Here is a 20,007-nt window from a genome sequence, read left to right as displayed (position 1 = left end):
AAATCCTTTAAAACAAGTTAGTATCATGTATTGATAAGTATGGGTCCAACGGACCCACCTTGGGCATTTCTGTCTGTAAAATACCTTGGTGTTTCTAGGGTTAAAAATCGAGACGAGACAAATTTGACTAGTCTAGTGGCCAATACTAGGTCACCCAAATTTTCAATCTCAAACACTATTCTAGTGTTACATAATTCGTAGTATAAAAACTATAAATTGATAAAGTGGTCATACGAACACAATGATATGTATTTATCAACATTTAATTATATGCAAGTCATTAGCCAAGGGAAAAGCGTAGTCCAGTGGTTAGAGCGTTGGACTTACGTCCACGTGATCTCGGGTTCGATTCCCGGCAGAAACTTTCTAATTTTCGGCGTCCAATCAACGTCATGAGGCAAACTGGGGAGTCACATAAATAAAACGTGATAGGCCTATCCAGTAGATATAGAAACTCCTGATACACTTGTTTAGAAATAGGGCGACTCAGTACTCTGATCACGTGGTAGCCGCTAACAGATGGCGGTGAAGCTGCTCAGGCTCACAAAGGGCTGTCATGAAAGTGGTTTGGTTTAAAGTCATTATACAATATACTCCAGTATTAAATATGATTTACGCATCTTACGGGAAGACCGGGTTCTATTCTCTGTGACAGTCCACGTCTTATATAGACTCGATGCAGAAAGGGGCGCTAAACCGTAATCTAACCAACTAACTTATCAGTATGGTTTAAGAGTCTTCATCCCGGCGAAATTAAAATACCGCTAATTTTATCGTAATTACGTGATATCTTTAAATAGATCAAATATAATTGAAATATGGGACAAGAGCGCCCTAGACAATATTATTTTGCGTGAGGTACCGTTATCACAAGTCACCTAGTGGCTTTCCGTTTTAAGCTGTTTAGAAACGCGAAAATAAATGCCGATTTTCAAAATGGCTCGAAATCGAAAGCAGATAAGTGAGTCGTGATAACAGTTTCTCATGTAAAATAATATTGTCTAGGGCGCTCTTGGTCCACATTTCGATTATTTTTTATCTATTTGAAGATATCACATAATTAATATAAAATTAGCGGTATTTTAATTTCGTCGGGATGAAGACTCTTAAATGTTGTTATATTGCATCCTTCATGGTCCTCTGGTAACATGGTAAGATTCTGATAATTTGTATATGGAATTAAGATAAAATCGGAGCATACATTTATAAGACGACGTGAGAACTTTTTCGTCTCGTCTCTAGCGCACCACTAGCGCGTAACGTACTCATATCCAGAATTATTGTCGCATGTGTATAAATACGTTATTGTAGGAATATCATTTGATAACGATTTCGCCCGGTATTTCTTATAATGTTAGTATATGTATAATGTGCAAAGACATGTATGTGGCAAATTTCGTGTCAAAAGACCAGTAAATATGAACAATAAAACGAAAATAAAACTTTGTTGTTCATTTAGCAACATTTTGTTTTACTCATTCTAATTTTTGTATTTATAATTATTTTTCCCATGAAATTTACCACAAATATAGGATTCTCGATTATACACTTCGTATCAGTATTACAAGTACTCTGCGAAATCATTATGAAATTATATTCTTGCAAGAAGACAGTTATAGATATGCGACAATAATTTTGGACATGAGTGTACATAGAATTGCAGAAGCCTAACTTTTCTTGGGTTAACCAATATGTATGTATTAAAATCAATTGCATTGTATTAGTATAAATAATGCATTTTTAAACAGTAACTTTCCTTAAATAGGAAGCAACTTACGCCATTGATTTGAAAATGCACTTGTAACTTCAAGCAGTCATATTTATTCACATTTTCTTATACCCATAGAGTTTCACACACAGAGTTTTCCGTAAATATTCATAAAAATGGCCACTACTTCTTGTAAGATGTAGTTCATTTTTATTAAATTCGAAAGTTCCGATAAAATCTAAATGGATGGCAACTCTACTCTGTATAAAAGTTGTGTATGTATACGTGGAAGAACGTGAATCCCATGTTAAGCTTATAACTATTTTTCTGATGTCACTGATGCATATAGCGTACACAGTTGAATATAAACAGAAACACGAGAGATTCCAATGTTAGTGAGATGTTTCCTTTTCATACTGTCTCTTCAATAAAAAAGACCGGTACTTTTCTTCGCTTGTATGACGGGTTTAGGTGTCGCTTTCGTGCTTGTGTCTGAACACACATTACGTTACATAGCGTGACACAAGACATAACGCATTGACGTTCTTGTTACCGTATTGCACGGGGTCATTTTTCTCTTAGAGTTGGATGAGTTAAGTTCCTGGAATTTTTTGAATATTTTTTTTTTTTCCTCCTGCGGTGGTTGTCTACCACAGAATTGCAGAAGCGTGATTTTTCAATTCATAAATCACACTAAATAGTGAATAATCGCCGTGGGAGTTGTTCTGAAGTTTTTGAGTAATTTTAAAATTGTAGCGAAACACTCACGGTGCAGTGTTTAGTCTCTGAAGCGTATAAAAGCAGTGGTTTCTATAATGGAAATTTGAATAACGTATTAGTTTTGTAGCAATATACACGCTACATATTTTATAGAGTGGATCGTGGAAGAACAATAATGAATTCATGCTCAGAAATATTAATTTTTGCGGAAAAATAATGCATTCAGCCTTCGTGAAGAAATAAACGCGCATTTTACCGTAAAATAAAAGTTGAAAAAATACTAGGTCCGCAGTTCAAGTCTCCTGCAATATTAATATTACATATGATTCATGATAAATTCTCACAGGATCAGAGTTCAGAAATCACCGGAAACAGCGGCGTAGCGTGGAAGCTGTTATTTTTAATGTATTATTTTAAAATCATTATTCCATTATTCTGTAATCATTGTTGCATTATTGTTACATTAATGATTATCGTAATCGTACATTAGCTACTAGACGGGATTCCAGAAGAAAGCCACAAAATTGAATGGAAAACATATTAAATGGTCTCAATAAACTGGAATAGTGCGATATCACATTCTACTTTTTGTCATATGGTGATTACTAGGGCTCGGAAGTTGAAGACCTAAAAATTGGCAAAAAAGGACCTATGAAAAGACCTAAAAATATCGAAAAAAGGACCTAAAAACTGGAAAAAAAGACGTAAAAATGAGACACAATGTAATTAGAATTAAATATTTAATGAATATAATTATGAGAAATACAAGCTTCTGGTAGTATACAATATAGGCCTACAGTTGAAAGAAACGGTTCAGCGGTGCACATACTCCTTTCGGAGGGTCGACTCGTCAGGAATCTTTTGATTTGTGTACTGCTCCAAAAACATTTTGAAAGTTTCATTGTTTATCTTTGCCAACGAGATATTTGCTCCAACTAAGGCTCTGCAAAGATCTTTGCAAAACGGAGACGACTTGGAATGTCCACTAGTACTTTGTCCTAACAGAAGCTGTTTTTCCGTTTTCTCCGGGAAGCTCTTTTTCACGTCCAACGTGCTATTGGACATGGAATCGTTTTTTCTGCACCCAATTTCACTTCGCAATATTTCTAGAAAAGAATATTTCCAACCGTAGAAAAAAATTTCTACTCCAAACTCAGGCACAAACTGACGCAAAAAGGAAGTTTTTCTAAGTTTAATTTTAGGTATGTTAACCGTCTGTCCATATTCCACAAACTGAAGTCGAAACTAAAATAAGAAAACTTCCCCACTTTCACCTCCCCCCCCCTGCTGTAGGACATTGTTACGCCTCCTTATCTTACTTGTGATTGTTGCAAATCTGGTCTTATCAGTCCAGTCGTTGAAGAATATCTTATGAATTTTCTTTAGTAAAGAAAAAATGTTTAAGAGGTGGTGGTGATTCGAGTTAATGGCCAGTAAATTTATTGTTGAGAGATTCAGCTTTAAAAAAGACCAATAAACAAAAAATGGCGAGAAAGGCAAAAAAGGACAAATAAAATCCATCATTTTCTGGCCTACAATGACCCAAAATAAACAGTAAGCCTCGTCTTCAGGTAAGCTCCTCCGTGGCTAAGCGGTTAGCATACGCGCCTTTGGCGTGGGAGACCCGGGTTCGATTCCCGGCTGGAGCTCATGTGGTTCGGATTCCACGTTAATCAGTAGGTCCACGTCTCATATAGCCTCGCTGCTGAGAGGGACGCTAAACTAAAATCAACTCAACTCGTCTTCAGGTACTCGTAAAAAAGTGGATTTTTCCTCAACTTCTGGGTTCTAGTGATTACCATTTTAAAAAGTACGATTTTAGACAAGTGCCAAACGAAAAATATAAAAATAAATAAACTCAAGTTCTTTCTAGGTTCGTTTTAGATGACGGCAGTTGAAAGAACGATTACAAGTTGAGGAATGCGATCTATTTTGGGAGTAAAAGCTGGACGGATATACGTATTGTAACTGCAAAGGATAGAGCTAGCAAGGCTTTTTGTTACAAAGAGGAGGGTGGCCATGAGTTTTAGTCCATTTACTTAATTATTAGGTGAAGCTATTATGCCAGTAGGATGATTGGTAAAGTAGCCAGTTCCTTTCCCTTCCTATACGTTCTAAAAATGTATGACAAATGGAAATAATGTAGCTGGAGTAGACGAACGATTGAAACTTAGGATTACGGATAATCGTCAATACAAGAATTTAGTGGTTATGTCAAGATTCTTAATTACTAAATTGTAACACCCTACGTGGTTTTGTACTGGTTATGGCGAGATTCTTCGTGACTATATTCTAACCCTACATGATTGTGTTTACAAACACCCAGCATATGCTTTTATTTACAAACATCAACCACGTGCGTCTTACTATGGATTATTATGGCTGCAAACGACAGAGACAAAGCGACACCACAGCGACATAACAAGGGAACAGCAGCGCCAACGCCTGACCTGGAGCACATCTATAACCAAATATATCTCAAGAATGGTCATCCCTCCTTTAGCTTGCTCTGGAGTTATAGAGATACCTATCCTAAAGCCTCTTGTTTGCTTCAAAACTCTAAGCTTCCCATCTGCTCTCTTAGCTTGCTCAAAGCTCTGTTAGGCATCCTAACCTCAGCCCCTTAGCTTGCTCGGAGCTCTGACTTTTAATCCCCTCACTGCCTGCATGGAGTATTGGGGATCCGAAAATCCACTTCACCTAGCTTGCATCAGAGCTCTGTGGAGATCTTGCTGCCGTAGAAAACTTGGGCCTTGGGTCACTTCTCTATTAAGCCAATATTAAAGAAATTACACTATAATAATGTTTTGTAACATGCTGTTTATAGTAAAAACTGGTAGTGGGAAAACAATTTTAAATGTAATTTGCTCTACATATGCTCTACCACCACATGCACAAGCAGAATATTACATACAATATGGTCAGCTTGAGCCCCGATTTCGATTCCCGGCGAGAGTTTATGTAGTTCTAATCCACGTTTCATATAACCTTGCTGCTGGATGCTAAACTCAATTCAAATCCAATCCAATGAGTGGTTGTTATGACATCATTATACAGACACACACACACACACAAATTTCGGTTAAATATTCTTCCAGACCTTACAGAGATCAACATTAATACTATGTATAAAGTTAAGTAAACGTACTTTGCTTTTTAATCTTTTCAACTGCGCATCAGATTCATTAATACCGTTACATTGCATAGTCATACTTTAATGCTTCTTCTTCGAACTTTTATCTGTGTAAACGCATCACAACTGAAAACCAAAGAATTATTTACACACCGGAGTAAAAGAAGTGATTATAAAGTTGAAATTGCAATGGATTTTCTTGGACATAATGCACGAGTGTACTGCATCTTCAGTTTTATGTATTTGACACATGTTTCAGCTATGCTTACCAAACAGCTCTCACTTATGCAAAATAGGTGAGAAGTAATAAACAGCCTTCAGTAAAGTGTATTAGCATATGTACAGTAAACGCTTGGAAGAATACAAGCTTGGAAAATACCAACACAATAAAATAATCCATGCTGGGTGGATTCCACTAAATCATAATAGTTAAGCTTCCCTTCTGCTGCATACTAATATTTTTTTGGTGAAATTATAAGTGATAGAATTAATTATTTATCTATACATATAAAAAAAAAATGAAAGTCACTATGTTTGCAAGTCGTACCTCTTGAACCACGTGACCAATCTCGATCAAATTTTCAACAAAGATGAGGTTCAGGCCTGGGATGGTTTTTATCATTTTACTTTGACGGTGCAACTTAGGGGAGAAGGATATATTTTAAAATGATGGAAAATGACTATTAGTGTCGAATTCATAGTTTTCGGGGTTGCTGAGACGAACAGTGATACTTCTGATGCAGTTTAAATCCAAATTCAACCCTTTCTGTCCAAAATGAAATGAATTTTCCCCGTGCGAAGAACGGATATTCTACTAGTTTTTAATAAACAAAAGTTGTGAAGTGAGTATTTACAATAAAATCATACAACACGCCTCCCCCCCCCCAGAAGTCCGTCCTGGATCCACCCCTGACTATCTGTGACCCCTCGTACGAGAGATTACTCTGTCACTGAGCAATGTCATCATAAAAATGTTACCAATAGCATATCACTTGTCTCAAGTAAGATTATTTCATACGTTGCAATCTTTAGCTAATGTCCTTCCCTTGATTTAATATGTAGGACTTTCTAGCTTAATTTCAGTCATCAATTAATTTCAAGTCCTTTCCCTCCCTCTTTTTCCTTCTACCATACATTTATCACTTCCTTTAAAGTACATTTTTGCTTAAGTAGCCTTTTCCTAATTACTCCAATGTTGCTTTCATTCTACCCAGCCTATTTTCATCATTATTCTTCACACCCCTTATTACCTAATAATAAATAGTTTGTTTGGTTATATGAGGAAACAGAGAATGACACGTTGTTTTAAGACTTTTTTTTTTTTTTAAGTGGGAGTATACTGAAATCCTCCAAGCTTTGTTGCAATACAGGTGTGCGCTACACCACTCCCATAGCATGAAATTATTAACCAATTGCATTATATAATTGATCTCTCTAATCAAATTTTATGTGTAGCAGTTCTCCCCCCCCCCTCTCGAAATCTGTCCTGACTCAGGTGCAGAATATGAACTAGTTCTTCACTGGAGAAATAGATGCATTGCTGAGATTGTCAGTTCCTTTTTGTGGATTCCTTTTACAAATGACTACTGCATTGCTGCATTCTAACTGTCTGTCTCTGTGGACTCTATCCTCACCAGAGCTGGCAACATGGGTCGTTCTGAGACCAAGTTGAATAAGTGCCAGCGAAAGGGGGGGACCCAGCCAACCAAGCGATGTCTCAACAATACGATTGAAATATTGAATAGAAACTTCTGGACGGATAACAGAAAGGATATTAACTTCACTTGTCACTTGAAATCCCTTGGGCTTTGAGTCATCTGGGGAATTTTTCTGAGCAAATATTTATTAAAAAAAATATTTCAACATCTCAGTCTGACTCCATTTTCACTAATGTTGCTGTTAAATTATTAGCTTTTTATTTCTCTGGAGATGGAACGAAATGCAGATAATAAGCGTAAAATTAAATAATAAAGAAAATGAAATGGTGGAATTAATATAGTAAAACGAAAATTATGATATAAGACGTGGGGAAACTAGTGTTGTCCTGTCATATGCGAATATTCCCTGGAATCCAATCGAGGACCTTTGAAACCAGAGGGCCAGCCACTTACCTGCTGAGAGATTTTCTTTCATGACCAAATTGCTGATATATGTGCTTTCTAAACGCTGTACCGGATTCAATTCCCGGAAACAGTAGACCTCTTGTCATATTACCCTTGATGCTAATAAGGAACATGAAATTGGAATGTATTAGCCAAGATACTTGCGAAACACCTTAAAAGACTGTGCTTCCAATTTATCGTATCAATTATTATTATTATTATTATTATTATTATTATTATTATTATTAATAATATTAATAATATTAATATTATTATTATTATTATTATTAATCTATAAATAGAAATGAAATTGACAATGTTCGTGACTCAATAACTCTTGAGAGCTCTTCCGTGGCTAAGCGGTTAGCGTACGCACCTTTGGCGTGGGAGACTCGGGTTCGATTCTCGGTGGGAGCTCATGTTCGAATTCCACGTTAATCAGTAGGCCCAGTCTCATATAGCCTCGCTGCTGAAAGGGACGTTAAACTCAAAATCAACTCTAACTCAATAACTCTTGAACCAACCGACCGATCTCGGATCAAATTTTCAACATAAATGAGGTTCGGTCCTGGGATGTTTATCATTTCACTTTGACGATACGACTTAGGGGAAGGGAGGAGGAGATATATAAAAATGATCAAAAATGACTGATATTGGTGTCGAATTCATAGTTTTCGGGGTCACTAAGACAAATAGTGACGCTTCCTGTGCCGTTTAAATCCAAATTTAGCCCCGCAACTTAGGTGAGGAAGAGAGGAATATATATAAAAAATGATTGAAAATTACCAATACTTGTGCCGAATCCATAGTTTTGGGGGTCGCTGAGATGAACAGTGAGACTTCCGATCATTTAGAATCCAAATTGAGGCCCGCAACTAAGAGAAAGGGGGGTACATAAAAAAATTATCGAAAATGACCGATATTAGTACCAAATTTGTAGTTTTCGGGGGGTCTGAAATGAATAGTGCCATTTAAATCCAAATTTACAGAGTGAAGTAGCTCAAGTGGTAGAACGTTGGATTCGCATTCGGAAGGTCGCGGGTTCGATTCCTGCTGCCGACCATCCTGATTAAGGTTTTACAGGGTTTTCCTCAATCCTACAAGGCAAATGCCATGATGGTACCTACTAAAGCACTGGCCGATACTCTCCCAAATCCTTTGCATTGTTATTATTGTTAAATATCCAGTGTAAAATGGCCTCGGATTAAATATCCAGTGTAAATAAATTAAATTCAGCCCACAATAGTAATATTTAATTTTTATTTATATAGATTACTTTTCTGATTTTTTCTTATTTTCTTTGCTTCTATCGATTTGAGAGAGCTTCAGTAATAGTAAAAAGTGACTGACTAACGAAACATTTACTAATTTCTCACTTTAACCCAGCGGAGCAGGTAATTGACGCTAGTATAATAATAATAACCTTATGCTAGTATCATGAGAAGTTCCCGCTGAGTTTCTTAATAAGTTTGTTATACGGTTATAGATGTATATTTGGAAGGACGGGTTTGAAGTTGTACAAATTGTAATAAATGTACTGAGTGACATAACTCGTTATTTCCTGCTATTTATCATACTTATCCTTGAGACTAATTAACCCAAGGTTCTTCCGGATAGAAAATAAAACTATTGTTCCAAAAAACCACAGAAACGAGTTGACATGACCGGAAATTATAATTTATTCTGTTACTATAAAAAGTTTATTTCATTGTGGTTGTGAAATTAGGCATAATATGACTTAACATGTGAAGATTATTCGCGTTATGCTATATCCGTGTTATAGTCGAAAATACTTTTATTACAGTACTGATTGTTGTGAGATATTCTTAAGACGATGCATTTGAAATGTCTGTAAATAATTTACGAGACCACAGAACATTATAAATATTCTTCTTGAGTCAATCAATCAATCAATCAATCAATCAAAGAAGAAAAACATAAGTAATCATAACTTTGTGATTATGTAAGTATTTCATTTATATTTCAACCACTAAGGTGGTGACAGAGTGGTAGAGTTCTTATCAGGGACATGGCGACTCCCGGTCCTCCCACTTTCTCATTTTGCCAATTCCTCCATCATTGTTCAGTTGCCTTGATTATAATCTTCCTTAGCCTAACAGGCATAATCGTGGAACGTTAAACTGAAAGATTTCATTTTCTTTTCTTTTTTTCTTTTCTTTTTTTCTTTTTTCTTTTTTTTTTACACTTCAACCACTAAGTTGAATATTTTCATTAATGACGCAGAAATTATAATATTAAACTGCTAAATTTAAATACAGTATATGAATGAGATTTTGGGTGGACAAGTGACTACTTGCACATGTGCTTTTCGAATGCATGGTCCTAAATTCGATTCCCGATGTAATCATACGTGCTTCATGATTTTTAGAAAATATAAATATTTTAGTAGTTCACTATGATTTCTGTAGCGCAGTGTTAATTTTGTGAGGGTAAGTACGTAGAAGGATCAGAAAGAGAATTTATGGATATCTTTGAAAAGTGATACTACAAGATTTAGGGCGGAAAACTAATAAAATGCAGTTACGAAATACCAAATTTAGAAGGGGGCCACGGTGGCTCAGTGGTAGATGACCTACCTCTGGTGCTTAGGGTCTCTTGTTCGATCCCGGCCAAAGTTAGTTTGTGGTACACAACATCGTGTTCGTTTATTTTCTCCGCCTTTGGCGTGGGAGACCCGGGTTCGATTGACGGCGGGAGCTAGGGATGCGCACGAGACAAGATTTGATATTGTTTCGTCTCGAAAATGTGATGTCTCGAGTCGAAAAACGTATATTTTTCTACTGGAAGAGCTGTGTCTTGACTCGAATTTTCTCAAGAAAATTCCGTCTCGACTTGACTCGTGCGCATCCCTAGCGGGAGCTCATGTGGTTTGAATTCCACGTTACTCAGTAGGTCCACGTCTCATATAGCCTCGCTGCTAAACGGGACGTTAAACTCACAATCAACTCGTGTATTTTCTCGGGATGCTCCAATTTCCTCCCACATTCTCATTCCACTAATGTATTTCCCCCCCTCCAAATTTAGAATCAGAACATCCCCTCTCCCGTAAGTTGCAATTTAATGTTATTAATCGTACTTTTTTTTGTAGTGATGTTGAGGAATTGTATTACAACAATGAATGACTAGTTTGACCACAAGTTAATGAGTTATTCAGGTCTTCGTCATGAGTTTATCCTAAGTCGTATCATTAAATAATTGAACCTGATATATTTTTTTCTCTTCCATATTTGGAACAGTGGCTGAGGAACAGTATTTTCTTGTAGTTAAACTCTTTTACAAGTTGTGTGGTACTATTTTGTGTGAGTTATTTTACTGTTATTTAGTTGTATTAAAGTGTTAAATTGACTGGGTTAGGAAAGTTGATTGATGAGTGGTGTCTGAGAATTGCATTTGGTTCACTCTTTAATTTACTAGCGTGTAATGATTACAGTCTTAAATGGGTAATAAACGGTAAGAATGCTGGTAGCAATCAATTAAATGAGAGCAGACACACTCTGATATTTCGTGTTGGTAAAAATACGTATCTCTACTATTGTAGTGATGTCATTGTTACTTGTAGATTTATGTGAATGTGTACGAATCTTCTGAATCCAAGTACCATCAAGCAGTGGCGGAACAGGTAATGGGGTTTGTGATTTCGGCTGAAATCGTGACCAGTTGCAGAGCGTTCACCTCTGGTGCATTTGGTCTCTGGTTCGATCCCAGCTCACGCCAAGTGAACTTTGTGGTGGACAAACACCGTGTGCGTGGGTTTTCTCGGGGTTCTCCCGTTTCCTCATACTTTCTTCATTCCACCATTTTTCTTCATTGCTCATCATCACCGTCTCCTTTAGCCTGGCCGACATAATCGTGGAACGTAAAGCTTTAAAATTTCAGTTTCAATTTTCTATGATCGTTTTTACTTTATAGCGGAAGTGGTTGATTTCTGTCACTTCCGGTTTGAGTAGAGAGTTGAGAGAGAAAACGGCATATATAATATTCTTAGAACACTCAATCGATTCCAGAAAAGCACTTCTTGCTGCTTGCTTCGTCTTTGCTATGTACAGTCCGCAGCAAAAAAAAAAAACCTGCAACATGAGCATGTAAGTTTATTGTGAAACTACGTCCAACAGCACAGAGAATCAACATAACGTCTAAGTGGCACGAATCACGCCAAGAGAAACCTCGGCGTCCTCCCGTGCACACTTATTTTGGAGTAAAAGATTTCGTCGTTTCACAGTAAACTTACATGCTCACTCATGTTGCAGGTTTTTTTGCTGCGGACTGTACAAGATGATCAATAATGAAACCGGAAGTTGTTGTAGATTTCTAACACTTCCGGTTTCAGTAGAGACTTAAGGACGAATATGAAATGTATTCTTGAAACGCTTAGGCGATTGCAATTGCGTATGTATGTTCACGTATAACTTCGATAAAGGTGCACCGATTTTGAGTTTTCTTGTGTTGTTTCAAAGAATATACTTTTCCAGTGGTCCCGTATAAATTTCTTTACGGTTTAGTAGTAATTTTTGGAGCTAAACCATAAAACATCTCAATGGATTTGTCGAATTCCTCTGTTGAATTTGGTTAAGAACCTGATTGAAAAAAAAAAGTTGTATAATTATTTGAGTTTTGCTGTATAGGGACATGGGCTCAGTGGTCGAGTGCTTACCTTTGGTGCGTGAGGTCCCTGGTTCGACCCCTGGCCAGGTAAGTTTCTGGTGGACAAGATGGTGTCCGTGGATTTTCTCGGGGGTACTCCCGTTTCCTCCCACTTTCTCATTCCACCAATTCTTCCATAATCATTCACTTGTCTTAATCATCCGTCTCCCTTAGCCTAAAGGACATAATCATGGGAAGTTAAACTGAAATATTTAATTTCAGTTATGGTATAACGTTCAACGTGCTAGCAACGTTCCTGGTTCTCCATGTATCAATAAATCACTTGTACTTACGTAATTAAGATTTTCAATATATGTATTAATGTTAGATTTGGTTAATTAGTTGAGTACCATTTTGACATGGACGAAGACAGAATGGATATCTTGTTAAAAGACTAACTAAAAGTAGACTCCCTTGATCTAAATTAATTTTTATTTTGATCACACGTGTATAGCAATAGAAACACTTATGTATAGGTATTTTATGCCGTAGCGTATGTGGAACATTGCGACATGTAGTAAGGAAGCGGTATCCGAATGAATATACGATTTCATTATGCGCGTTTTAATTAGCGAGCAACAGCGACATGTTAACGGTTTATTAGTATCATACATATACAGTAGTTTGTGTGTATGTAGACGAGCTGCGTGTTGACTGTGATGTAACATTTTGTTCCAGTATTCTACGTAGCTATCCTTTGTTTATAGATGTCTTCGGTTGCGGCAACATAGCATTGGGATGAGTTGAAATATTATAATTCTACTGCTAGATTGAAAAGAGAAATTTATATGTATGTATCACACATAACAGTATTAATCAACCAGTTTCCTGGTAACTTCAGAAAAAAGATGCATTGTTAAAAGTTCAAAAGGATATACGAGGTAGTTGTCGGAACTGTGATATAGTATTCTAATAGTAGAATACACAATTTTGCTTACCTAATCATCTTAAACCTTTTAAAGTTTTATCGTATATTTTTTATACGATAGCGTAGTATCTTCATTATTCGATTAAAAAAGTACTAATATTTTATTTTTAAAAGCCTGGATGCATTATAAAAGACGTTATATATGGTTTCACGCCTTTCTGCGTCGAGACGTAGGGGTGATGACGTCATAACTTAAAAAGTGTTAGGAATATTTTAATTATTTTTTGGCAGGCTTACTTTTGCACCTTGAAAACTGAAATTTTGCACACATTCAATGCACCTCTTAGTATTTTTCAGCTTTGTTTCAGATCTCTACGTTAACAGACGTCCAGAGGGACCAAAATTAGAAAAAAAAAAAAAAGGGATTTTTCAACGAAAATCCGTATTTCCCTCAACCTTTTTCCTTCTTGAGGACATGATAGGCTCATGTGAGTGGTGCTGTTTAAAAGTCTGTTCTATTCTGAAAAGAATGAGGTACGAACCATAATGTTAGGATAAATAGGGGTGATTCTTGGAAGTCTATAAATTACCTTAAAAGAGCCAAAATTTAAAAGGGTTAAAAGCAGGACCCTCGCTCGCTTTGTGCCTTCTATGCTATCAGTTTTTGAGCCCCAGGGGAAGACTTCTTTAGAAAATTTGCCAATTCGGCTGACTCAATCGAAGCGTAATTTATTTTGATACATGTTACTTTGATGCGGAATTCTTCGTCTCCATTCGCAAGCAAAGATCCACGACTTGTTCGTCAAATCATGATGAGTGATAATCTTTCTGAGAAACGTCTGAGACAGATTTAACAAAGTCTTTACATTAAGGCATATTGTCACGTTAGAAGAACTTGTAGCTGTCATTACAAAAAGAAAAAAAAAATCTTGAAACCCGATCTTTCTGTTTACTATTTACATATTACAATTTCTTGAAAGCAAAAAAGGTATCTCCACCCATGCAGCACTGCACTCTAGTGGACAAAATGAACCTCCTCATTAAAAACGTGTATTTTGGCGCACTCCCCCCTCCCTGTCGAAAAGAATCCGTTGTTTCGGAAGCGGCGAAACTGGTTTTTCCTTTATGTTAACGGGAGGGCGATAGCAGGTAGCAAGCAAGACGTCCCAGAAAGTTGCACGTTGTTCAACTCCTTGCAAGATGGAAAAAAAATGTTGTGTGCCCCTATCAAGACTGTGTTTACATTGTGAAATATGGTAGGGTTCCAAGATTTTCTTAAATGACAGCTACAAATTCTTCTAACGTGACAACACGCTCTTAATCGGTGCTTGCAACAATGACAGGATCATCGGAAAAGTGTATGCGCGTGCGTACACGCGCAAGAAAGGATAATTGACTGTTGTCATGGAATAACCAATAGGCATACATCAAAATTTGCCATTTTGAGTTAACACCGGTACCGTTAAACTCGATATTTGAATGCAGCATCAATCTAATCATCTATGATTCTTACAGCGATCGGCAGACCTCGTAAAATTCTTATATAAAGCAGTGGTGCTAACTTCAAAAGGCAATTTTTGAAATACATCTATTGGCTATTTCAACTGCCTTATATCCTACTATGCCATTCTACAATTTTGTGAACTTTTTTTGACTGTCCTTCGTATTATTCGAATTTTTGACAATACTTTAACAAGGCTCTCTTTAGCACAAATACAGTGAAATAGAGGAGGATCATTTTTATTCCATAAAAAATCTTCAACATTGGAAGTGACTAAATAATAATAATAGCAATGCTAAATTCATATTTATTCCATGGTGCCAAGTTAAATGAGTGGTCTGACTTGACAGACGACCAAGTGAACGAAATAATGCAATAAATAAATAAACATTGTACATCCATTGTTCGTGCGTAAGTTTGTACAGTAAGGGGGAAATCTTCTAAAGTATTACAGATCACAAATCTGTCTTGCTGGCTTTGTAGTGAACGTTCAACTGTGCGAGGCAGGATCAACGGATCGTATCCCAGTACCGTTATTGCGAGCTTTTTAGATACGGGGTTCGATGCCTCTTTTATTCAAGCATATTACAATTCTGGATTAATATCGAAACCTGTGCCTCAGTTTCCGTGGGACTAAGGGGTCGGTGTCAAATATAGAAGTAGGAAGGGAGGAAATAGAACAAGGGACTAGCTTTCGATACTTGTGTAGTATTATTAGTAATAATATTAAGTATGAATGTGAAATTAAAACAAGAATAAGAACGGCAAGAAGCCTTTAAGAGGAAGAAAATAGTATTTTTTGTGACCTTGAATAAAGAGTTGAGAAGGGCTCATAAAATGCTTCGTGTGGAGTATTGTGCTGTATGGGTATTATACGCAAAAATAACGAAAAACTACTGAAAGCGTTTGAAATGTGGGGGTGGAGAAGGGTGAAGAGAATTAACTGGGTTGAGCGGAAAACGAATGAGATAGTGTTAAAAGTGATGGTGGAGAAAAGAATAATTTTATGTATTATTAAGAAGAGGAAGAGAAACCGGTTGGGACATTGGCTAAGAAGGAACTGTATTATGAAGGACGTTTTAGAGAGTATGATGGCAGGAAAGAGAGGGAGAGGGCGAAGAAGATTTTAATTAATGGACGATACCAAAACAGAAAAATCGTACGTGAAGATAAAGAGGTTAGCGGAAGACCGTGGAACATGGAAGATTCTCGGATGCAGCAAGTGACCTGCCAATAATGGCAGAATACCTGTGATGGTGATAAAGCGAAGTAGCTCAAGTGGTAGAGCGTTGGCTTCACATTCGGGAGGTCGTGGGTTCGATTCCCGCTGCCGACCATCCTGACTGGGGTTTTACAGGGTTTCCCCTCAGTCCTACCAGGCAAATGTTGGGATGGTACCTACTAAACAGGCCCTGGCCAATACCTTTCCAAATTCCTTTTCATTGTTGTTGTTAGATATCCAGTGTAAAATGGTCTCTAAGCTGTATCTGTTGATTGTTAAATAAATAAATAAATAAAAAGTGTGCACACGCTAATCACTTAAGTACATAGAATAATTATAAACCTACTGCATACATGCAACACAAAGTCCGTCAAACAAAAGCTAGTCATAGTACTTGCATCGGTTGATACATATTTTAACTGTGTAGATGTTTTTTTTTTTTTTCCACCAGTGACAAGAACCTCATAAAATTAAGAAATAATACACGGAAAATGTCTAAAGAAAAAACATTACTGAAATACAGTATCAATTAAAAGGGCACTTTTAACGCATAAAATATCTACACTAAAGAGAATTCAGTGAAGAGAAATAACTTTTATTCTTACAGTATTTTTAAACGTGAAATATACGTTTATTATTATTACGTTTTGTAGGATATGATTAATAAATATTGGTGTGTTTTACAAACTTAAAACAGACATTGTACGCACGGGAGAAGATATCATTACATAACTTATCATTCAACCATATTTCCGCTTATATCATAAACCACGTTTCCTATATTCTCATTTTGATTTGTGAAAGCGAAGATATAGAAATACATATATTCTTATGACCTTCAGTATTATTACTATTATATTTACGCTATATATATTTGATATATACTATCATATGACATCATTGGATGTGTTTGCATGCACTGAATATGTTTTGCGTGTATCATATACCTACTACCCAGACGCATGTGGCTGTAAATGCTGTTTGCTGCCTAACAAATAAAATTATTGTTGTTACTGTATATTTGGGGATGCTAATCAGGCATGTAGACAGGAATTTATTTCGGGAGGAGTCCAAATTCATTATGTTATCATCAACATAGTAGGTATTTTGCCATTATTGGTAAATCACTTGCTTCAAGTAAGATGCTTCCGTGCTCCCGGGTCTTCCGCTAACACCACAGTTTTCAAGTACGATTTTTCTGTTTTTATATAGTCCATTAATTGTAGTCTCCTTTGCTCCTCCCTCTATTTCCTGCCATCATACCCTCTATTACGTCTCTCATGATACAGTTCCTTCTTAGCCAATGTCCCAAACAGTTTATCTTCTTAATAATATTTAAAAATGTCCTTTTCCCCTATTTCTCAGACCCTCTCATTCGTGTTCCGCTCGATCTTGCTAATTCTGTCCATTCTTCTTCACACCCACATTTCGACAACTTCCAGTCGTTTTTCATCATTTTTGCGTAATTTCGTCCCTTTCAGCAGCCTTAATACTTAACAATATTTTATTCGAATGATTTAAGTCTTTTCTGGTTAACTTATGTAGCTTAGCAGGGGCCGCAGTGGCTCAGTAGTAGAACATTCACCTCTGGTGCATTGGGTCCTTGGTCCAATCCCTACTCACACCAGTAAACTTTGTGGTGGACAAACGCTATGTCTGTGGGTTTTCTCGGGGTTCTCCCTTTTCCTTTTACCTTTTTCATTTCACCATTTCTTACATTTCTTATCACCCCCTTCTTTAGCCTAGTCGGCATAACCATGGGTCGTAAAACTTAGATTTTTCTTTTAGCGTTGCAGAAATATTAACATTATTATTTGTACAATATATTGAAAACTATGAAAATATGATTGTCGGTGAATGTAGTGGTTCGCAACCAGTATGTCGCAAAATTTTAGGATTATAGATCATGAATCATTAACTTGAACCAATTTTTAGATAGACTGTATCAGTCAACGCCTTTAGCAACAATACTCAGTACTAGATAGTCATTTCTTTGTAGAAACTTATAATTTATATTATTAGGCCTGTTAATTAAAAATACCATTAAGCTGTAAGTCCACGTCTCATATAGCCTAGCTGCTGAAAGGGACGCTAAATTGAAAATCGATAAAAAAAAATCAAACAGGTATATCGCGATGAAGGGGACATTTGTGTCGTCAGTCGAAAAAGTTTGGGAACCACTGGGTTAATATATACAAAGGTTTGAAATTTCAACCTATCACTTGTATATACAGGGTGTCTCAAAAGTCCCCTGACAGGGTAGCTCTTTATATCAGAGGTACAATAAAATGTAAGAGGGAAACCGTCTCCAAATATAATGTTTTCAATCTAAAGTTGACTTTTTTTTTTAATCGAATTACCCGTTTGGACTGTACACTCTTTATGCATTAAATGTTAGATGAAAATGAAACGTTGTCATTTACGTGGGACAGGGGAAGGGAAGGACGGGACAGGTGATCAAATTTTGTAAGAATGGAGGTGAATGAGCGCATGTTTGAAATGGGGGCTGGCTATCGACACGTTAGCAGACAGTAACTTCATTCACTTATGTTCTGGATCCAGGTAAATGGCAACGTTTCATATTCATTTAACATTGGGCGCATAAAGAGTGTACAACCCAAACGGCTCGTCCGATTAAAAAACAAAAAAATCCTTCACTTTAGATTGAAACCGTATTTGGAGACGTTTCCCCTCTTACATTTTGTTATAGGTCTTATAATAAGTCACTCTATGTCAGGGGACTTTTGAGACACCATGTATTAGTGGATACTCACAAATACTCTGGTACTTTGAAATGTTTATATTCGGTGCTTATTGAAACAAATAATTTATATTCCTTTTAATGGCAGGTGGAGTACTTAGTAGAAGAATATGTTAACACTTTTTTGAGAGTTTACAAAAGCTATAAACATTGTAATCTGTAAGAATTGTTGACTTCTGTATATGGTAAAGCCTGGGAATGCGTTAATTTTCCGTTTTCTGGTAACGAATAAAGTAAAAAGGTTGTTAATGCAAGCATCCCAGGTCAGTTGATTAACGCAGTTACTTACAGGGGAGAATAAGTGTTCGTTCGACTTTCTTTTTACTTTGTTCGTTATGTAATGTTCAGTTGTGTAGGCTGTAGAAACGTTAGTTAGCTTTTTTAAAGTGCATTGGAGAATTGTTTTTCTTTTGTTGAGATTCTATGCTAATAACCCTTCTTCCTACTTTTCATTTACAGATGAACGAGACGCCATCCAGAAGAAGACTTTCACCAAATGGGTTAATAAACACTTGAAAAAGGTAAGTTAAGCGATGCCGCAATATATCTGTATGCTGTGTTATATAGGCTTTATACCATAGCTGTAAACGCTGGTAAAAGTGCATCCGAGAACTTCACATTTTCTCGTCTTTATAAAAACACCATTGCACATAACAATGAAGTTACAGAAAATGGAACAAAGGGAGCCCCCAAATCGATGTGTAAATGCATTCTGGTATATTTCCATTTATTATTATCATAAACTGATGTTATATACCTTGACATGACTAAAGCTTTTGATTCAGTTGATCATAGATTTCTCTTTAAAATACTGTCAAACATAGACGTGACTCCCTTGTATCTAAAATATTTTGACTACTTGACTAGTGGAACACACCAAATTGAAGTTGGAAATGTCCTGCCAGGTTCATCCACTATCAGAAACGGAGTTCCTCAAGGTTCTCCTCTAGGTCATTTCTTTTCTCAATTTTTATTAATGACTCACCTACAGTTTTAAATCATTCTAATATATGCTGATGACATCAAGCTTTTTAGAGTAGTATTCAATATTGAAGACAACGTTAGGCTACAAGAAGACTTAAGTAGAATCATTATATGGTGGAAAGATGAATACTGGAATTATGAATACTGGAAAACCTATTTTCAACTGGAACCACTGTTTGGCAGGAGAAATTTGACTCTGTAGAAAAGATACTTGACAACCGATGTAACTCGGACTATATATATATATATATATATATATATATATATATATATATATATATATATATATATATATATATATATATATATATATATATATATATATAATGTGGATTTTAAAGTTTCA

At 36.3% G+C, this 20,007-nt stretch overlaps 1 protein-coding gene across 19 annotated transcripts in view; it reads left to right on the top strand.

The window, feature by feature from the left end:
* The window catches only part of shot (dystonin-like protein short stop), a 620,212-nt gene that overhangs the window by 80,736 nt on the left and 519,469 nt on the right, over positions 1–20,007 (top strand). For all 19 annotated transcript variants that reach the window (XM_081739920.1, XM_081739887.1, XM_081739913.1 and 16 more), the window contains exon 2: positions 19,137–19,198. In XM_081739920.1, the coding sequence (XP_081596046.1) occupies positions 19,137–19,198 (62 nt within the window). The remainder of the gene's footprint in view (positions 1–19,136; positions 19,199–20,007) is intronic.

This window comes from Thermobia domestica, chromosome 2 (genome assembly GCF_964235325.1).
Source record: "Thermobia domestica chromosome 2, izTheDome1.hap1.1, whole genome shotgun sequence".
Lineage (NCBI taxonomy): Eukaryota > Metazoa > Arthropoda > Insecta > Zygentoma > Lepismatidae > Thermobia > Thermobia domestica.
Note: the sequence above shows the minus strand (reverse complement) of the source record. Positions and strands in the feature narration are given on the sequence as shown.